Genomic DNA, 15,648 nt, shown 5'->3' with positions numbered 1-15,648 from the left:
GAGCAATTCTGATTTTTAATTAGTATTATTTTGGGACCATCCAAAACTTTTGACATACCACATATTGCGCCTTGTACCACACTGACTGTACTACTGGAAGTACACAATGATTACAGTTGCCCTCAAAATTATTCAAATCTCTTTGTAAATGTATTTTTTCATAAACATATAACCAATTAAAGAGATGTTTTGTGGAAGACATGTATTCTTTGTTTGGGTATAGTTTGTTTTGGGTTTATTTTGGTGTTAGCCTTTTGTTTATGTTTGGTGGCTGTATTGAACAACTGTTTACAAGCACAAAAGAGAGTGGGCGTAGGTTTGCAAGATGGTAGCTCATAAGGTTCTTACAGCTACCTCACTTCGTCATGCTAGCTAGCCCCTCACCATAACTCCACACTCACCATAGACTAATACACTCATACATTTTGTGCAATAAACAGGAACATACCACAAACATCATGTTCTTTCTTCAAGCATGTTATAGTCTAGATTTCTCGCAGCCAGAAGCGACAAGAAATGGTAGGACTTGATAGTCGTTACAATAATAGTGACTATTACTACTGTATCACCTTTGCAAATAAATCACATTTTCAATCAAGGCTGAATACGTTTTGACTGCAACTGGAAGCCTTGTGTACATGAAGTAGTACAGTTCAGTTCAGCGTGTTCCATACCTTTTTATCAATATACTTCAGCTCTTCTAAGCATGCAAACTGATTTCTATTGTGTATGTGTGCACCTTCATGCGGGTGACAAGGCCTTGTTCGTATCGTTTGTTGAGCTGATGGTAAATGTTGTTGAGCTGCAGCAAGGCCTCTCTCACAGGAGTAGTCTCAGTTTCTTTGGACATGTAGTTCAGAAGGCTGAGGACCTGGCGAAAGGACACACGTCCCAGTCTGATGAAGACACAATACAGTGAAAAGGGGAAAAAGCATACTAAGCGAACAACACAACGAAACTAGAGTGATTGGCAAACCTACTTGGAGAGAGAAAATATGTTGTGTATTAGCGAGGCGCGGTCCTCTTGTGTGAGAACTTTGGCATTGTTAGACATGGCGTCTATCAGAGCACCCCAACCATCGTGTCCATAGTCAACAATATAGAAGCCTGTGTTCCTGTAGTTTAGCTTTAGCCACTTCACACTTTCTGGCACCTTAAGAGTCCCTAAGAAAATATAGCAAACGGTATAGGCTGGATTAGCATTTAACATGTTAACGTAATCAAGTGGATCAAAACGTTTTGATTTACCTGACTTGGCACTCAGAGTGAACAACTGTCTGCAGTCTGGAGCCAAACTACAGTTGTCATTCACATACGTCACTGGAACAGTCCACATGCTAGACAGGAGTGTGACATTAGAATTACAATTTGTTTCGCCTGCTGACTCTCTCTCTATAAGCACATACAGTAGAACCTCGATTTACAAACCACTCGTTGTACACACTTTTCGATTTATGAACCACAGACCGACTAAAAAAAATATGCTTGGATTTACGAACCTTGTCTAAGCGTACACCCATTGTGTGCCTCGCAGCGCAGCCATTTTATAGTTGGCAGCACAGCGATTGTGGGTGGGTTGATTGATCTCCGGTGCTCATTCAGTCAGCATATCAGTGCTACTAAAGTTAAGGAGTTTTGTGATTTTAAACTGTGAGTGTACCACATGGCTCGTGACAGTGTGCGTGTCAACAGGGCGGCTGAATACATAAATGTGTTATTTTGGCTTTGTTAATAAACCTATATAGTTGATCCATTACCCCCTTGTTATGCTTGTTTTATATACAGTACTGTATCATGCTTTATATTGTGTTCGAAGTGTACAAACATATTAGCATATGGACTTTTGTCGAGGCTGGAACTCATTTATACAGATGAAACTATAAAAATGTGAATATCGTGCAAAAATCCATTCAGGTTAGCAATTCAACTTCTAGTGTGAAACTAATATGTGATATAAACTCATTACATGCAAAGTGAGATACATCAGGCCTTTATATTCTGATGATCATGAATTACATTTTTTGAGATTTTCAAAGTTGTTTAAAACTGTAAGCAATTATCAAAATTATATCAAAAGAAGGCTTGAAATATCTTGAGTTACATGTCGTGAGCCTATGTCATATATTCTAATTGGTGGAATAAACAAACTTTGTATTATATATGGATACATTTGCTTCAATGTATGAATGTTTGTATTTACTAACCCTGTTAGAGAAAATAAATGAAGGTTCTACTGTACTGTGAATAGGAAGAATAAGGAGAAGAGGAAGATGCACCCCACCTGGAGGAGTGTAAGGCGTTGTCTGATGTGAGCAGGAAATGCTCCTGTGTTAAGGTCACCTGATCCCCCTTGCGGGACAAAGTCACCAATGGGAAGCCTTTCTGAGATGTCCATGACTTCATCATCTCTGACACGTTGGGGTGCTGATTCGAGAGGTTCACCTAAGAACGAAAAAAAACAATCATTAGAGTTTCATGATTTACTGAGAAAAAATTTTAGGAATGAAAACCGAGCATCTACCTCTGTAAGACTGTTCCAGAGGTCATCAGTGTCTGTGTTTAATCCACTGAACTGCTTCAGATACTGAATGATACCTTTTCTGAACTGCTGATCACTTGGCAAGGAGGCGTTCAACATCAGAAGAATGGAAGCTCCCTGGAGGATCAAGGCATAAGTTTCAAAATACGAAGAAGTATAATAGATAGGTACCATGTATAGACATAAAAGTGCACCTTCTCATAGGAGACTGAGTCGAACATCTCTTGCACCTGCTCTGGTGTGTTGACCTCAGTGGACACGGCGTGGGAGGAGTTGAGTGCATCTTTGTCCATGGCACGGAACCTCATTGCTAAGAACAAGTTGCCCTGCAAACACATGCTACATAAGCACACAGTAAAGCATCTGATATTCTACATTTTGCACTTACAATGTCCAACTGTGGCAGCACTGTCTGCAAGGACATGTACTGCATGTAAGTGGCAAAGCCCTCGTTGAGCCAAAGGTCACTCCACCAGCTCATTGTGACCAAGTTTCCAAACCACTGGAACAAAAAAGAGCTCAGTTATTACACGTGCATCGATATCACCATTTATTAAATGCAAATCAACACTAACGCATAATAAGTACCTGATGAGCCAGCTCATGAGCGATGACTGAAGCCACAAGTTGTTTTTCCAGGGGAGAGGACTGTGTCCCCACCAGCAGAGTTGTCTCTCTGAAAGTGATCAGACCCCAGTTTTCCATGGCTCCTGCCAAAAAGTCTGGAATGCCTACCAGGTCTGACAAAAGATTACAAGGGATTACAATGGATTAACAGGGTTTGATAATTTTATGAAAGAGAAACATGAGTGGGGGGGTGGGGGGGGTGTTGGGTTATTTATTTGCATATGTTCACCTAGTTTCTGAAGAGGATAGTTTATCTCAAAGAAGTCATTATAAAACTCCAGTAGTTTGGATGCTGTGGCTAGAGCGTATTCAGTGTGCTCCTTCTTCTCTGGAACACTGTACACGGACACCTAACACACACAAACATCACAGATATGCAGTATATACAGTCTGACTGGATCAAATGGGAACGCAAACAAGTCAAACCTACTAAAATGTCAGAGACGTTCTTGCTGGTGGGGGTGAAGTTACCAACGATGAAAGCCACCAAGTAGGTGCTCATTTTGACGGTGGTCTTTGCAAATTCGTCCTGCATAAAGCCATTGGCAAGCAACGTCGTCTTCACCTGAAATACACGGCAATAAAATAAGTGAGAAAGCTAAAACTAATTAGTATATTCTGAGACTGAATATAATTATATTTTAATGTAAATACAGCACATTGAATCTCTGTATGTTCCCAATTCAGCATTCGCAAGCGCGCAAATATGTGGCTTTTTGGACAAAATATATATTTTCTGTTATCCTTATTTTTTTTTCACCAGACAGCCCATTTTTAGAAGAAAAAAAACTCATGTTTTGTGTGAATACATGATAATACAGCATAAAATGTACAGCATATACAGTACACAGCATGACAATGTAACGTCAGTGTAAGATAGTAGCATCCTGTGTGTTGCTACAGCAACACTACATTTTACTTAGTAAAAATCTGGCCACAAAATTTGCAGCGAGGTGGACACAGGGTAATACTGTATATAATTGGAAGTCGTTATTGGAATTTAAACAGGCAAGCAGTGTGGATTATGTAGAAGCACCTTGGAGAAACATCTTCTCCGACAGCTAGCTGGAATAACCCAGCAGCCTGCGGTAGCCATTTTAGAGTAGGATGACGCAGTTGTTTTGCTAGCCTGATGACCAGGCTAAAATATAGACCGGGACACTAATTCCAAATGTTCCATCTTACATCTCACATTCTCATTCATGAGTGGTGAGAAGCCTACCAATACAGTTTACTTTTTTTTTTCACACATGATGAGGCATATTTAGGGCTAAAACCCGGATTGTGTTTCTATGCATTCAGCTTGTTAGCTTCCTTCGTTATGAAGGAACAATGAAAAATTAAGAGAGCTGGGCAGAGATCTGCAGCTGAATCAGATCGAATAGTTACCACAATCCCTTTCGTTACAAGTGGTGTTCCAAAATCAGAGAAGAAAATCAACGTCAAGCTAGCAGAAGGGTTTGGAGGGGTGTCAAAAATAGCCATTTTATGGGCATTTCAATTACTCACACATTTTTGCAATTAGCAATAACAAATACAAATAGACCCTAAAAAAAAGGAAAAGCAGGAACAAAAAAGACTCCAGAGACAAAGTTTGAAAATAATAATAAAACAAAATACACAGGATTATATACCACCGCAACATTGAGTATATATATCTGTACAAATAATGAGACCCAATACAACAATTGTCTTTAGACTGATAATGTTAAATTTTGATTGACTGTCCCACTGTTTTGGACCTTATCCAGCCTATAGTTCTGTAGAACGTGAAAAACACTGGATTGTTGTATTTTTTTGGACTACTGTATGCATGTGTCCAAGGAGTGGATGCTGTTGCTGCAGAGTTATAGTATCTTTTTATGACAACTGTTCTCTTACACCTCAGCTTCGTTGTTGTGAATGACTACACGACTGTTTTAAAGCAGTCAATGCGCTCATTGACTAAAGTAGAGGCCAGTGTTGCCTCTAATTTGATTAGGACCTCACATTTTAAAATCTTTTTTTTTAACGATATGTTTACGTGCTAATAGACAAGACCCCAAAGAATGGGGCTGTGTTAAAGCACCTCTTCTGTATTATCACTGGTCAACCAGGCACTTACAGTAAATGCCTTACTTTATCACCTTGCAGACGCTAAATGTCACACACACAGATAAGACAAAAAAAATAAGAAATGAAAGTAGGTCATGACAAAATTCAAAACAGGATCTCCCCACACCGTTCCCCCTAAAAATAAGGGCTTTTCTGTGAAAACAAATTATATAATGTTTTGTATTCTCCAAAAGAAGTCATGCAAAATCTGACTCTCTATTTTAACTTTTATTCCCAATCTTGTGCTAACAACCGGCCCAATGCCAACAGTATTCCCTCCCGTAAACACATGTCCGTCTGCGTGCTTCTCTAAACACACAACAACACTTCCTCATTCTCTGCCAAACCCCTTTCAGGCACGGATGGTGTGTTCGCGTTTATGGGAACAATGAACATCAAATCAAAACCACACGATCATAAACCATTACCACCAGCAGGTCGTTACAGTATATATGCATACATATAGCCTATTATTTGCGCACTATTGCCTATTGATGCACCAAAAATTCAGCAAATCATATCATCATAGCAAATTATATGTCATGGTGACCACACTCATGCCAGCCCCTAAACACGCCCCCACCGCCACATGTTATGGTTATGGTTATAGTGTCAGTTTATTTTGAACATTCGTAGTATCTTGCCAATCAAGTGGAAACCTTGCCTCCTATAATAACTTATAATAGACAAGATAAGACGAGACAGTACCTTCGGCATATTGGAGAGGGCCATGTACTCTAGTTTCCTGTTGATTTTAACCTGAAAGATGGCTTTGAATGATGGCTCATCGAAGCAAGGGAAGGCCTTCCGAGCATAAAGTGGCTCAAATTGGGTAGCAGCTAGAACCCTGAAGATAAACAGGTATACGTTATGAGGATGATTACACTTAAATGTTGAATTTTACTGCACAACGATACAAACAGATAGCATTGTGTACCTTTTGTTTCCATCTTGGTCGGTGTAGGAACTGTTGTAGAAACCATCGTAGGTGTGTGACAGGTCGGCAGTGTAATCCAAAGTCAACACACAGTTCTGGCCCGCTTTCAGTTCTTTGGAGAACTTAACAGCTATCTGCTGTCTGGGTTTGTACTCAAGTATAGTAACATCACTGGCGTCCTCATTACCAAGCTGGAATAGAGTATGCTTAGGTTAAGCTGTAGAGCCCAAATCAAAATGCCTACTATTGCTAATTAAGTGCATCTGGTTTGTCTTTAGAAAAGCATTGGAATTTAGTAGGAAACAGGTTGAACACTATTCAAACTGGGCAATTAAACAGCAACATGAGAATTACTGCCTGTGCAAATTCAAAATCTTAACAGCATTACCCAAAAAACGCTAAAATAAAATGCTATATTGAAAACATTTAAAAATGCTTTCAGTTACTCGCTCTGCAAGATTAAACAGCCTTATCTGGTCTCTTCTCACCCTGAAGGTCGCTTTGGTAATGTTGAGATTTTCACTGTGCAGGACAATGCGTTTGGTGTTGTGAAGTACAGACATGTTGATGACAGTGTGGCCGGTGAAATCCATGTTGTTGAAGTCAGGGCTCAAAGTGAGGTCATAGCTGAGGGGACTTATGCTGCGAGGGAGCCGAAACTCTGCCCAGGGGAAGGGTTCGCTATCAGTGCCGTTAGTAGAAGTCTTGTTGTTTGATTTTGGGCAACCCATCTGCAAAATTTGATAGATAATCAAATATTTCTGGAGAGCCATTTAACACAGAGTGAGATAAATGTGCAAAGAAATACACACGCACTACTTTTTCTTACCTTAGTAAAGGTGCATCCAGGCAAAAAGTACAATACCATAGTCATGGAGGCCACTATTACCAGAAATAACACACAAACAACTGTGGTGCGGACTGAAGGAAGCGAACACGATCTAGAACAGAGGAGGGGTAAACATCAAAATCAACAGTAAATCATATAGTCAGTGTTTATTTATTTATCACATAAAAGTTTGTCAGTATATACACCTGTATTTATTATTTAATTACTGAGTAATCTAGCACACAGTCTTTATTCTTTTCATTCCGTTTTAGTAAATGTTTATATGTAAATACGTTAAAAGGGACCGTTGATGATTTTTTGTATTTTCTGACTTCTAAATGTTGTTACAAATGTAGATACTCCTTTAAAAAACGCCAAAGCTTCAAATTATAAGGTTCATGCATTTTGGCGTGAGCTTGCATATGTAGTTTTGGATGCCTATACGCGCTGGGTTTTGCAGTCTGACTACGTTGTGACGTCACCACTTATTTAGACATTAAGTAAAGCTATAGAGCAATAGGAGATCCTCCCATCTGCTTCAGGCTATGAGGTAGGATAAAGTGTTATTTTCATATAATCTTAGCATATGCGCAATAACATTAACATGCGACATGCAGTGACATAGATGTTGCAAAAAACAGCTTTTTATGCACTCTTTGAATCGATCGGAGAATGTGCAGGTGTACCTGATTTAGTAAATAATGCTTATGAAGTTTATTTTTGACCATGTGTGTAAAAAAAAAACCCAGCGGTGATGACTTCAAGATGTATATATTAAACAGTGTACATTTTCAAACGATAAATTATGATACATTTAGGTGGGGTGGGACGTCGTTTCATTTGTAATCTGGGAACGCCTCAAGAAGCGAACATCTTGCAGAGAGACTCAAAAAGCGGGCTATAAAAGTACCTCTGGAGCAAAATTAACACCCCAGTATATATAATACATATTATATATATATACACCTTGTGGAATATAATACATATTATATATACCACAAGGAAGTGTTAAATGTAGATTGAAGTCATCAAAGGTATGCATCAGTACTTGCTGAGACATGAATAATCTGCTTCTTCCTATTGCTTTTCAGAATGTTGAATTAAAGCAAGTTCCAAGTGTCATAACATGATGTTCCTTGTTGTAACTTTGTTAGGGCATGTTCGAAATAAACTATAGTATTTCTAACACCATTACCACAGTAAAAAGTCGAGAAAAAGCCTGTTACCTGGGTGGAAGCTGTCTGACGTAAGGGGAGGAGTGAGATCTCTGGGCAGAGCTGCGATTCATAAAGGACATTCCTAGTAGTCGAGCTGAAGACTCGCAGTCCTCCTCATCGTCATCCACATCATTCTCCCCTAGGCCTCGCACCAGCAGCCGAGAGCTGCGAGGCTCATACGCCACCTCGTCTGGGTCAAGTGCCGGAAATGTCTGTATACACAGTGCAAAAGCCATTATTACATACAATCAATGGACGCAACTTTAGGCACGCCTGCAAATTCTAATGTGATCTAATAACAGCACTATATCAGAAAAAGTCACAATATTGTAGGGAATCAAACTTAGATGTTTTCAATGTATTACTTAGAACATTTTGATCCAAAGAAGAGGGCTTTTTATTGGCTTTCATTACCGCCATTTAATAGTTCTCGAGGCCACATTTCCAGAAAGCTAAAGACCAGGAAGCCGGACTTCTTTCTTCAATGTTCTTCTTATTTTGATAACCTGCAGTGGCCGTTTTTTTTTTTGCTCTATTTGTTTTGTCAGATTGACAAATTTCAGAAAATTTCAAAAAATTGCTGTTATGCAAAACACAACTGTCCACTGTAGTGGAATGTCATTGAAAGAATCTGCTAATTAGGGATGGGCGATATGGGCTAAAATCTACATTGGGATATATAATGCAGACTCCTGCAATAACAATATATATCACTATATATTATTTGGCATTAAACTGATAATATAACAATGTCAAAACAATTTAGAAAGGCTCCTGATTTGTCTAATGACGAATGTGGTTATTTCTGTTTGTATTCGATTCTCAGAATTTATTAATCTGCTTGCTAATTTACTAAAAATAGCTGATTACTGGTTACTGTTATAACTGGTTTTCTATTTACACTTTTGATAAAAATGTAATAATCACTTATTCTTCTGTTGTTTGGCTACTTAATATTAGTTTTTGGCGGCACTCAAAATTTGGGTATTGATGCAATACTAATTTTTGATCACATTTGTAATCAGAACAAAACAAGACAGTAGTACAACAATAGAAATAAAATATTTTAATTATTTCCTTTTCCCTTTTTTGAAAGTCAATAGTATAACCTAACTAAGCAAACAAAAACTGCTGCAGGCTCTGATTTATATACTTTGGTTTTGCTCTTAAAGTCATTCTTTGGTCCAGGGTCTTATTTCCTGAGTTTGTAAACAATTGCAAAAAAGATGAAAAAAGATTTTACGATAAAAGTGTCAAGGACGCTACATTGCAATTTAGGACGCGGCCGTTCGCTTGTCACTGTCAATTTGGCAAGAGACGGCTATATTGTGCATTTAAAAAAAATATGAATTCTTGATATTAAAATCTTTATTGTCACCCAAATTTTGCCTTGCATATATTAGTTACCTAAGTACTTGTTTATATTTTTGTTTAGCGTTAATATTATTTTTTTTTACATTGAACAAGACAACACAGCCTACCAAGTCAAATTCCTAATGTGTTAAACATACTTGGCCAATGCAGCTGATTCTGATCTTGATATCGCCCAATCCGACTGCCAATGTGTTTACGCGCTCTCATATTTTTAAGAATCAGCTGCAAAAAAGTTTCTCTTTCTCTTTTGAACTGAACTCGCTGGTTTGGTGTTATTCCAGGGCTGGATTTGGTATGTTTAGCCTTGACAGAGATCTGTGCCCTACTGATGATAATGTAATTTTACTAATCAAATGTATTTATAATGTTTCCCTTCTTATATAACTAAATTACATAAGCAAAATCTAATTACAATGTGCAGGTGTAAACAGTGAGTGTTGAATTTGTGTTTTAAAGCGCGACAGATGCAACAATTAAAAAAAAAACAACACTCCCGAGTCCCAATATACAGTAAGATGATTTGAGCGTACCGGATATGCTGTGGAGTCTTTGGCCAGATCCACAATGTCAGGCTCTTCTTCAAACATGCTATTTTCAATCATGTTCCTTGGCAGGCTTGCTCGCTCTACAGTCGGAAGAAAGAACGAGTCATAAAGAAAACAGGTCTCACAAGAGGAAAAGAAAGATGTTAAAAGATGAGCGCCTCCACATGGCTTCAACTCCTCCCTAACATGATGCGTGCCACAGATTTCCATTCTAGGTCTAATTTCATTTGGCATCACTTACTCTCTCATGGAAACTCAATTAGACAACATAGCGGCTCTTAACGCTGTACCTGTCGAACGAACCAGCAGAATCAGCTAAACCACCCTGTAACCGCAGTAAGGGTGGGAATGGCAAGGTTTTTTTTTCAACATTTCCAAAAAATTAATTCCAACAGATACTTATCAACTACAATATTAACTATACCTGACATAAATATTTAGACCCGAATTACACTATTATCAGGAGTTATTTTTAAATAACAATATGTCGAATATGAGGGATCCTGGCTGGATGAGCATGTGTCGGACACTTCAGTTTTCGCTCATCCACGCCGAACGGACATTGGCCGAGGGCTGGTGGGCAGCCCCGGACGCAGTCGGCTGTCTTGGTGGCTTTTAGGGATGTAATGGTAAACGGTATAAAGATAAACCGCAGTAAAATTCAAGACGGTTAGTAATACCGTTTAAATTTTTAATTACTGAAATAACATAATTTATTAATGCATTTAGGCAACACTGCTCACTTATTAGCGTGGTTTGGCTTGAAAAAACATGGCAAAATACAACTACACAGACTTTGCTACGGAGATTTACCCTCTGAGTAAACAGAGCCAAGCGCTTGGTTTAACTTAATTTTCCTTTGCTTCATTTCCGTTGTGTCTCGGCGTGCATTCAAGAGCGCACTGCTGTTTTTAGATGGCGACAGTTGTGGACAATATTGGAGACAGACTCATTTGTCTCACAATAAAAGTATACGCCGAAAGACAAAACTATTTGATGTTGCTTTCATTTTCTCAATATAGCGTCTATCAGCTGCCGTGACTGAGAGTTACTGACAAGAGTTACCATGCAACTGGCGATGTGTCGGGAACGTTGCCACAACTTGTTTATAAAGTCTTTACTTTGTTTACTGGGATGCTTTACCTGTAACCTTTATCAGTATTCAAATAACATAAATACTAGCTATAATGTTTTGTCATCTTGTCGAATTTAACATAGGCTGTGAAGTTTGTGTATTTGATGTGAGAGGTATCACTCCAGTTTATTTTTGTTGGCCATTCTGTTGCACTGAACCACTTGGTGTTAGAGAAGAACAAAGCTTGTTTATTAGACTTTATTTTCACTAGCCAAATTGCTTGTGTTTTATATTGATATCAAAAAGTAAACACCATGGTTTTTTTTACATTACTTGTGGGTTTTTTCATGTCACAAAGTTAGTACTTTAAAAACCATTCATGTGACATATAATTTTGTTAATGTTGTATGGTGTATAGTTAATTCCTATACAACATATTTCTGCTCAAACTCTAAATGAATCTGTCCTGATACAGTATGTACATGCACATATAAATGTACTTCAGGGCTGTTCAACTAAATTGTTTTTGAGGCCACATTTCCAAAAAGCTAAGGACTCGGGGGCCAGACTTCTCCCTTCACTATTGATCTCATTTTGTATTTTACAGAGAATCAGCGTCCTCTACAATAGACGTTTGATTTGGTCTATTTATTTTGTCAGAGTTAAAAGAGCGTTCTGTTGTTCTGTTGTTTTTAAGGACTTTCTGAAAAAAAAACCTAAGTCAAAAATCATCTCTTTCACAGCACTCTTGTGTTTTTAAGATTCTGCTGCAAAATGCTCTTGTTTGAACTGAACTAGTGGGCCACCAGTTGAATAGCCCAATTGATGAAAAAGTGAGGCTCTCAAATAGAACCTTGAGGAACACCACCAGTATAACTAAAGAAGTTGAATGAACGACTACTGACTGTATCTAAAAGGAAACAAGCTACAGCAACACTATATAGTTACACAAATCACATTATGAAAAATAACTTCCATAAAGGAGAGGTCTTAAAAGGGGTGCCTTGAGAAATGCCTTAGTTATGTAAATCAAACGTATGGACCCCAGTGTTTTATGTTTGCTAGCAAGATTCAAATGTCAATGTTAGTATCAGCCAGTGTGTTTACAGTGGGCCAAGTTCTTTTATACAACAGCAGGATGCTAGTATTTTTAAGAATTTGCTGCAAAAATGTTTGTCTCTCAAGTTTTGAATTGAACACAAGGGCCTGTATGGTGTCAATCCCAGGCCGGGTTTGGCCCCCGGGCCGCTAGTTGAATAGCACTGATGTACATTATTTAAAAGAAAAATACCTCTCTATCAAAATGTAAAACTAGAGACAAAAGGATCATGTAATGAGAAAAAGTTGACACGTTGATACTATTAATGAACAAAAAACAAATATTTGTAAATGTATGGATAACGTTTATCTGTAGCCTTTTTATTATGACATTACAAATTACATGATGACGTCACATTCTCTCTTGTTTTTGCCTAGTTCATTGTGGGCTTTTTGAACCTGTACTGCAACCACATGGTTTCGATGTGCGCCTGAAAGAGTGGCAGCATATCACAGTATCCCCTGAGATTTTAATTGTTTTACAATTGAGCTACAGTGTGTCAAGCAATTTCCCTCATGGATCAATAATGTTTAAGTTAAGTCCAATGTTGTGTTTTTAGTTTGCAGAGGTGGAGAACTGCACTGCAAATACTTGAGGGTTGGGCTGCAGTTATTGATTGTTTTAGTAATAGAATAATCTACAGAATTGTTTGTTCAATTAAATGAGTAATCGAATAAAATACACTTTATAGCCTCAATGCATATTTTAAGAAAAATTGTCTAAATAAACAATGATTTTACTGCTTGACATAACCTTAATTTTATTTGTAATAAATGCAGATTATCAACATTGAAATTGCACTTTTGACATGTTTATTAGTAAGGATTTTTTTTTTTTAAACATTCCACTGTTCGCCACACAGATCACGGCACCCACACAACTGCCTCATCTGCGCTCTGTTGCAGAGGCCCTGTAGGAACAATGCCCACATATTTAAAGTTCCAGGCACTCCATGTGGTCTGGATTGTATAATTTTTAATAAATACACTCATTAAGTGATTAGTCAAAGCAACATAATCTGTATTGAAGATTTTTTTAAATCGCTGGAATTAATCGTTGCAGCCATATATGAGGGTGTTAGGAACAATTTTGTTTACGGTGCACTTTAACAGATAACCTTCTTTGATTTAAACATGAAATACTTTTCTTTGTCCTTGATTGTGCAGGTACACCCAATTTACAGCAGGTGTATGTTAAATGAATTAAAAAAAGACAAGACATTGGATCTCTATGATTGTCACATATTGTACATTAACATAAGTGATAGGAGCCTGAGAGGAAAGTTACAGATAGAAATGATAGTCAAAGCATCCGTTTTAACAAACCACTGTCTCAGTTTCTTTTTGGGTATCAAATCTCTTACAGCACTTCCTGGTATTTTGACCTATATAAGTTTATAAAAATGTTGATATAGCGGCTTCCAAAGAAATTAATAGCCACAGTGGCCCTACAAGCTACAAGAAAATGAACAGAAAACTAGTAAAAAGAAAGCACAATGACAGTGTTTTGTCTACTGGGGTCACATGCAACCACACAATACACAAGCATGCATTTCCACAACCTGCATCGCATCTTGAGCAGCGGGACAAGAGATGTGCCTTGTCTTGCAATATACATGACAGTCCCCGACAGTAAATGTCTTTCTCTGCTCATTCTCCAAACGCTACATGGAATGTTTGGCTTCTTAATTCATTTACAGCCATTGTGGTAAAAAAAAGTGCCACAAGCTAGTAGTCCTATGTGGTAAGTAATATGCCTTGGTCGATATTCAATAAGACAATTAATCAAACAATAAATTAACTTTATGACTTTGCCAGCAGCGATACATTCCATGTCCTTGCGTGTTTACGGATTTCAAGGGCATTCAGTCTTTTCATCGGTTTCAGCAACTGCGCACGTTTTACCCATAGTGGAATGAAAAGAAGGAGGCGAAACATCTTCCATCCATCCATCCATCCATCCATCCATTTTCTATCGCCCATCCCTTTCGGGGTCGCTGGAGCCTATCTCAGCTGAATTTGGGCGGAAGGCGGGGTACACCCTGGACAAGTCACACCTTGTCATTTATTAAGTGTCTTTGTGCGGAGAGGCGGTGTCGCGATTTGCAAGCACCACACAGGGCAACAAGTTAGCCTGTGACAAACACAGCTAGCGATAGTTGAAATTTGGATAAAAAAAAATGAAACCAAAACCTAATGCCACCGCAACAGTGTGGGAATATTTTGATTCTAAACCAGTGGAACAAGCACCCTGGAGCCAGTTTGTCAAATTTGTTTGAAAATGGTGCCAACAAACAAATCCAATACGACAAACTCCCATGCCCACTTGAAACACAAACACCCAACTGAGTATTTCCAACTGGTAAAAGATGTGCACATGAAGATGCATAGCTTTTGTCTTGACAGTCTACCCTCGTTGAGGCGTTTGGTGAACAAGGTCAGTGCAAACAAAAGATGTGCACATGAAGATGCATAGCCTTTGTCCTGACAGTCTACTCTCACTGAGGCGTTTGGTGAACAGGAACAGTGCAAACAAAACAGCGCAAAATGGTGTGCACTTATTGAAAGTGTGGTTCACGACATCGGCAAAGACATGCCGCCTTTTAATACTGGTGAAAACTAGCTTTTCCAAAAATGCTGCAAACAATTGACAGACATTTATCATGTTGTCATGCCATGATGGTGTTCCTCGCTTGGAAACTACCAGATTCAAGTTTTTTTTTGCATATGACTGCCTGTAGTGTAGTGTTTATATTCTTACCGAAGAGCCTAACTTGATTATCAGTTAAGTAATGGACAACTCTACCTCTGTCTACATGTTTAATATTGAAGTGCAACTCTGTTTGTTAGTACTTTATTAAGACATTCTATTTATTGTTTTGGTTGTGTATATTTGAGGGTCCCTCAGCCCCTCCTTAACGAGGACAAATCTAATTGAATGCTTTTGGTTATTTTTATTCAAGTGCAAAATTTTGCTCAGAGACAGAGTATATTGTACTGTTATTTGTTTGTTTGTTTCATTTAACTTGGATATTTAAATGTTTAAATTCCAGTTACAATGTTAAAATATACAAGAAATATAGGTATATTGCATTTGAAAGGGTATACTTGCATTATTATTATTATGTATTATTACATCAGTGGTAAATTTGTTCTCAAAATAATGTCGGGATTAATTTGTAGGTCAAAATATCGTCAAGCAAAATTTGTTATCAGTAATTGAAAGTAGTAGATCCTATTGAACAGGAGTCCCGAAAGAAAACCGCAAACTATAAATGCAAAAGGGAGGGTTGACTCCTTGTTGATCTTACAC

At 38.1% G+C, this 15,648-nt stretch overlaps 1 protein-coding gene across 2 annotated transcripts in view; it reads right to left on the bottom strand.

The window, feature by feature from the left end:
- lnpep (leucyl/cystinyl aminopeptidase) overlaps positions 1–15,648 on the bottom strand; it is a 33,812-nt gene that overhangs the window by 9,407 nt on the left and 8,757 nt on the right. Inside the window, exons 2-17 of one of the 2 annotated variants that reach the window (XM_061986478.1) lie at positions 10,148–10,242; positions 8,253–8,455; positions 7,027–7,138; positions 6,686–6,928; positions 6,198–6,388; positions 5,969–6,107; positions 3,597–3,731; positions 3,396–3,516; positions 3,128–3,279; positions 2,928–3,041; positions 2,734–2,865; positions 2,522–2,656; positions 2,282–2,442; positions 1,249–1,337; positions 981–1,164; positions 740–896 (exon numbers count right to left, since the gene is read on the bottom strand). In XM_061986478.1, coding sequence (XP_061842462.1) covers positions 740–896; positions 981–1,164; positions 1,249–1,337; positions 2,282–2,442; positions 2,522–2,656; positions 2,734–2,865; positions 2,928–3,041; positions 3,128–3,279; positions 3,396–3,516; positions 3,597–3,731; positions 5,969–6,107; positions 6,198–6,388; positions 6,686–6,928; positions 7,027–7,138; positions 8,253–8,455; positions 10,148–10,242 — 2,363 coding nt within the window. The remainder of the gene's footprint in view (positions 1–739; positions 897–980; positions 1,165–1,248; positions 1,338–2,281; positions 2,443–2,521; positions 2,657–2,733; positions 2,866–2,927; positions 3,042–3,127; positions 3,280–3,395; positions 3,517–3,596; positions 3,732–5,968; positions 6,108–6,197; positions 6,389–6,685; positions 6,929–7,026; positions 7,139–8,252; positions 8,456–10,147; positions 10,243–15,648) is intronic. The other variant, XM_061986479.1, reaches the window with a different exon arrangement.

Source organism: Nerophis lumbriciformis, linkage group LG12 (assembly GCF_033978685.3).
Source record: "Nerophis lumbriciformis linkage group LG12, RoL_Nlum_v2.1, whole genome shotgun sequence".
NCBI classification, from domain to species: Eukaryota; Metazoa; Chordata; class Actinopteri; order Syngnathiformes; family Syngnathidae; genus Nerophis; species Nerophis lumbriciformis.
This window is presented reverse-complemented; position numbering and strand designations above follow the sequence as displayed.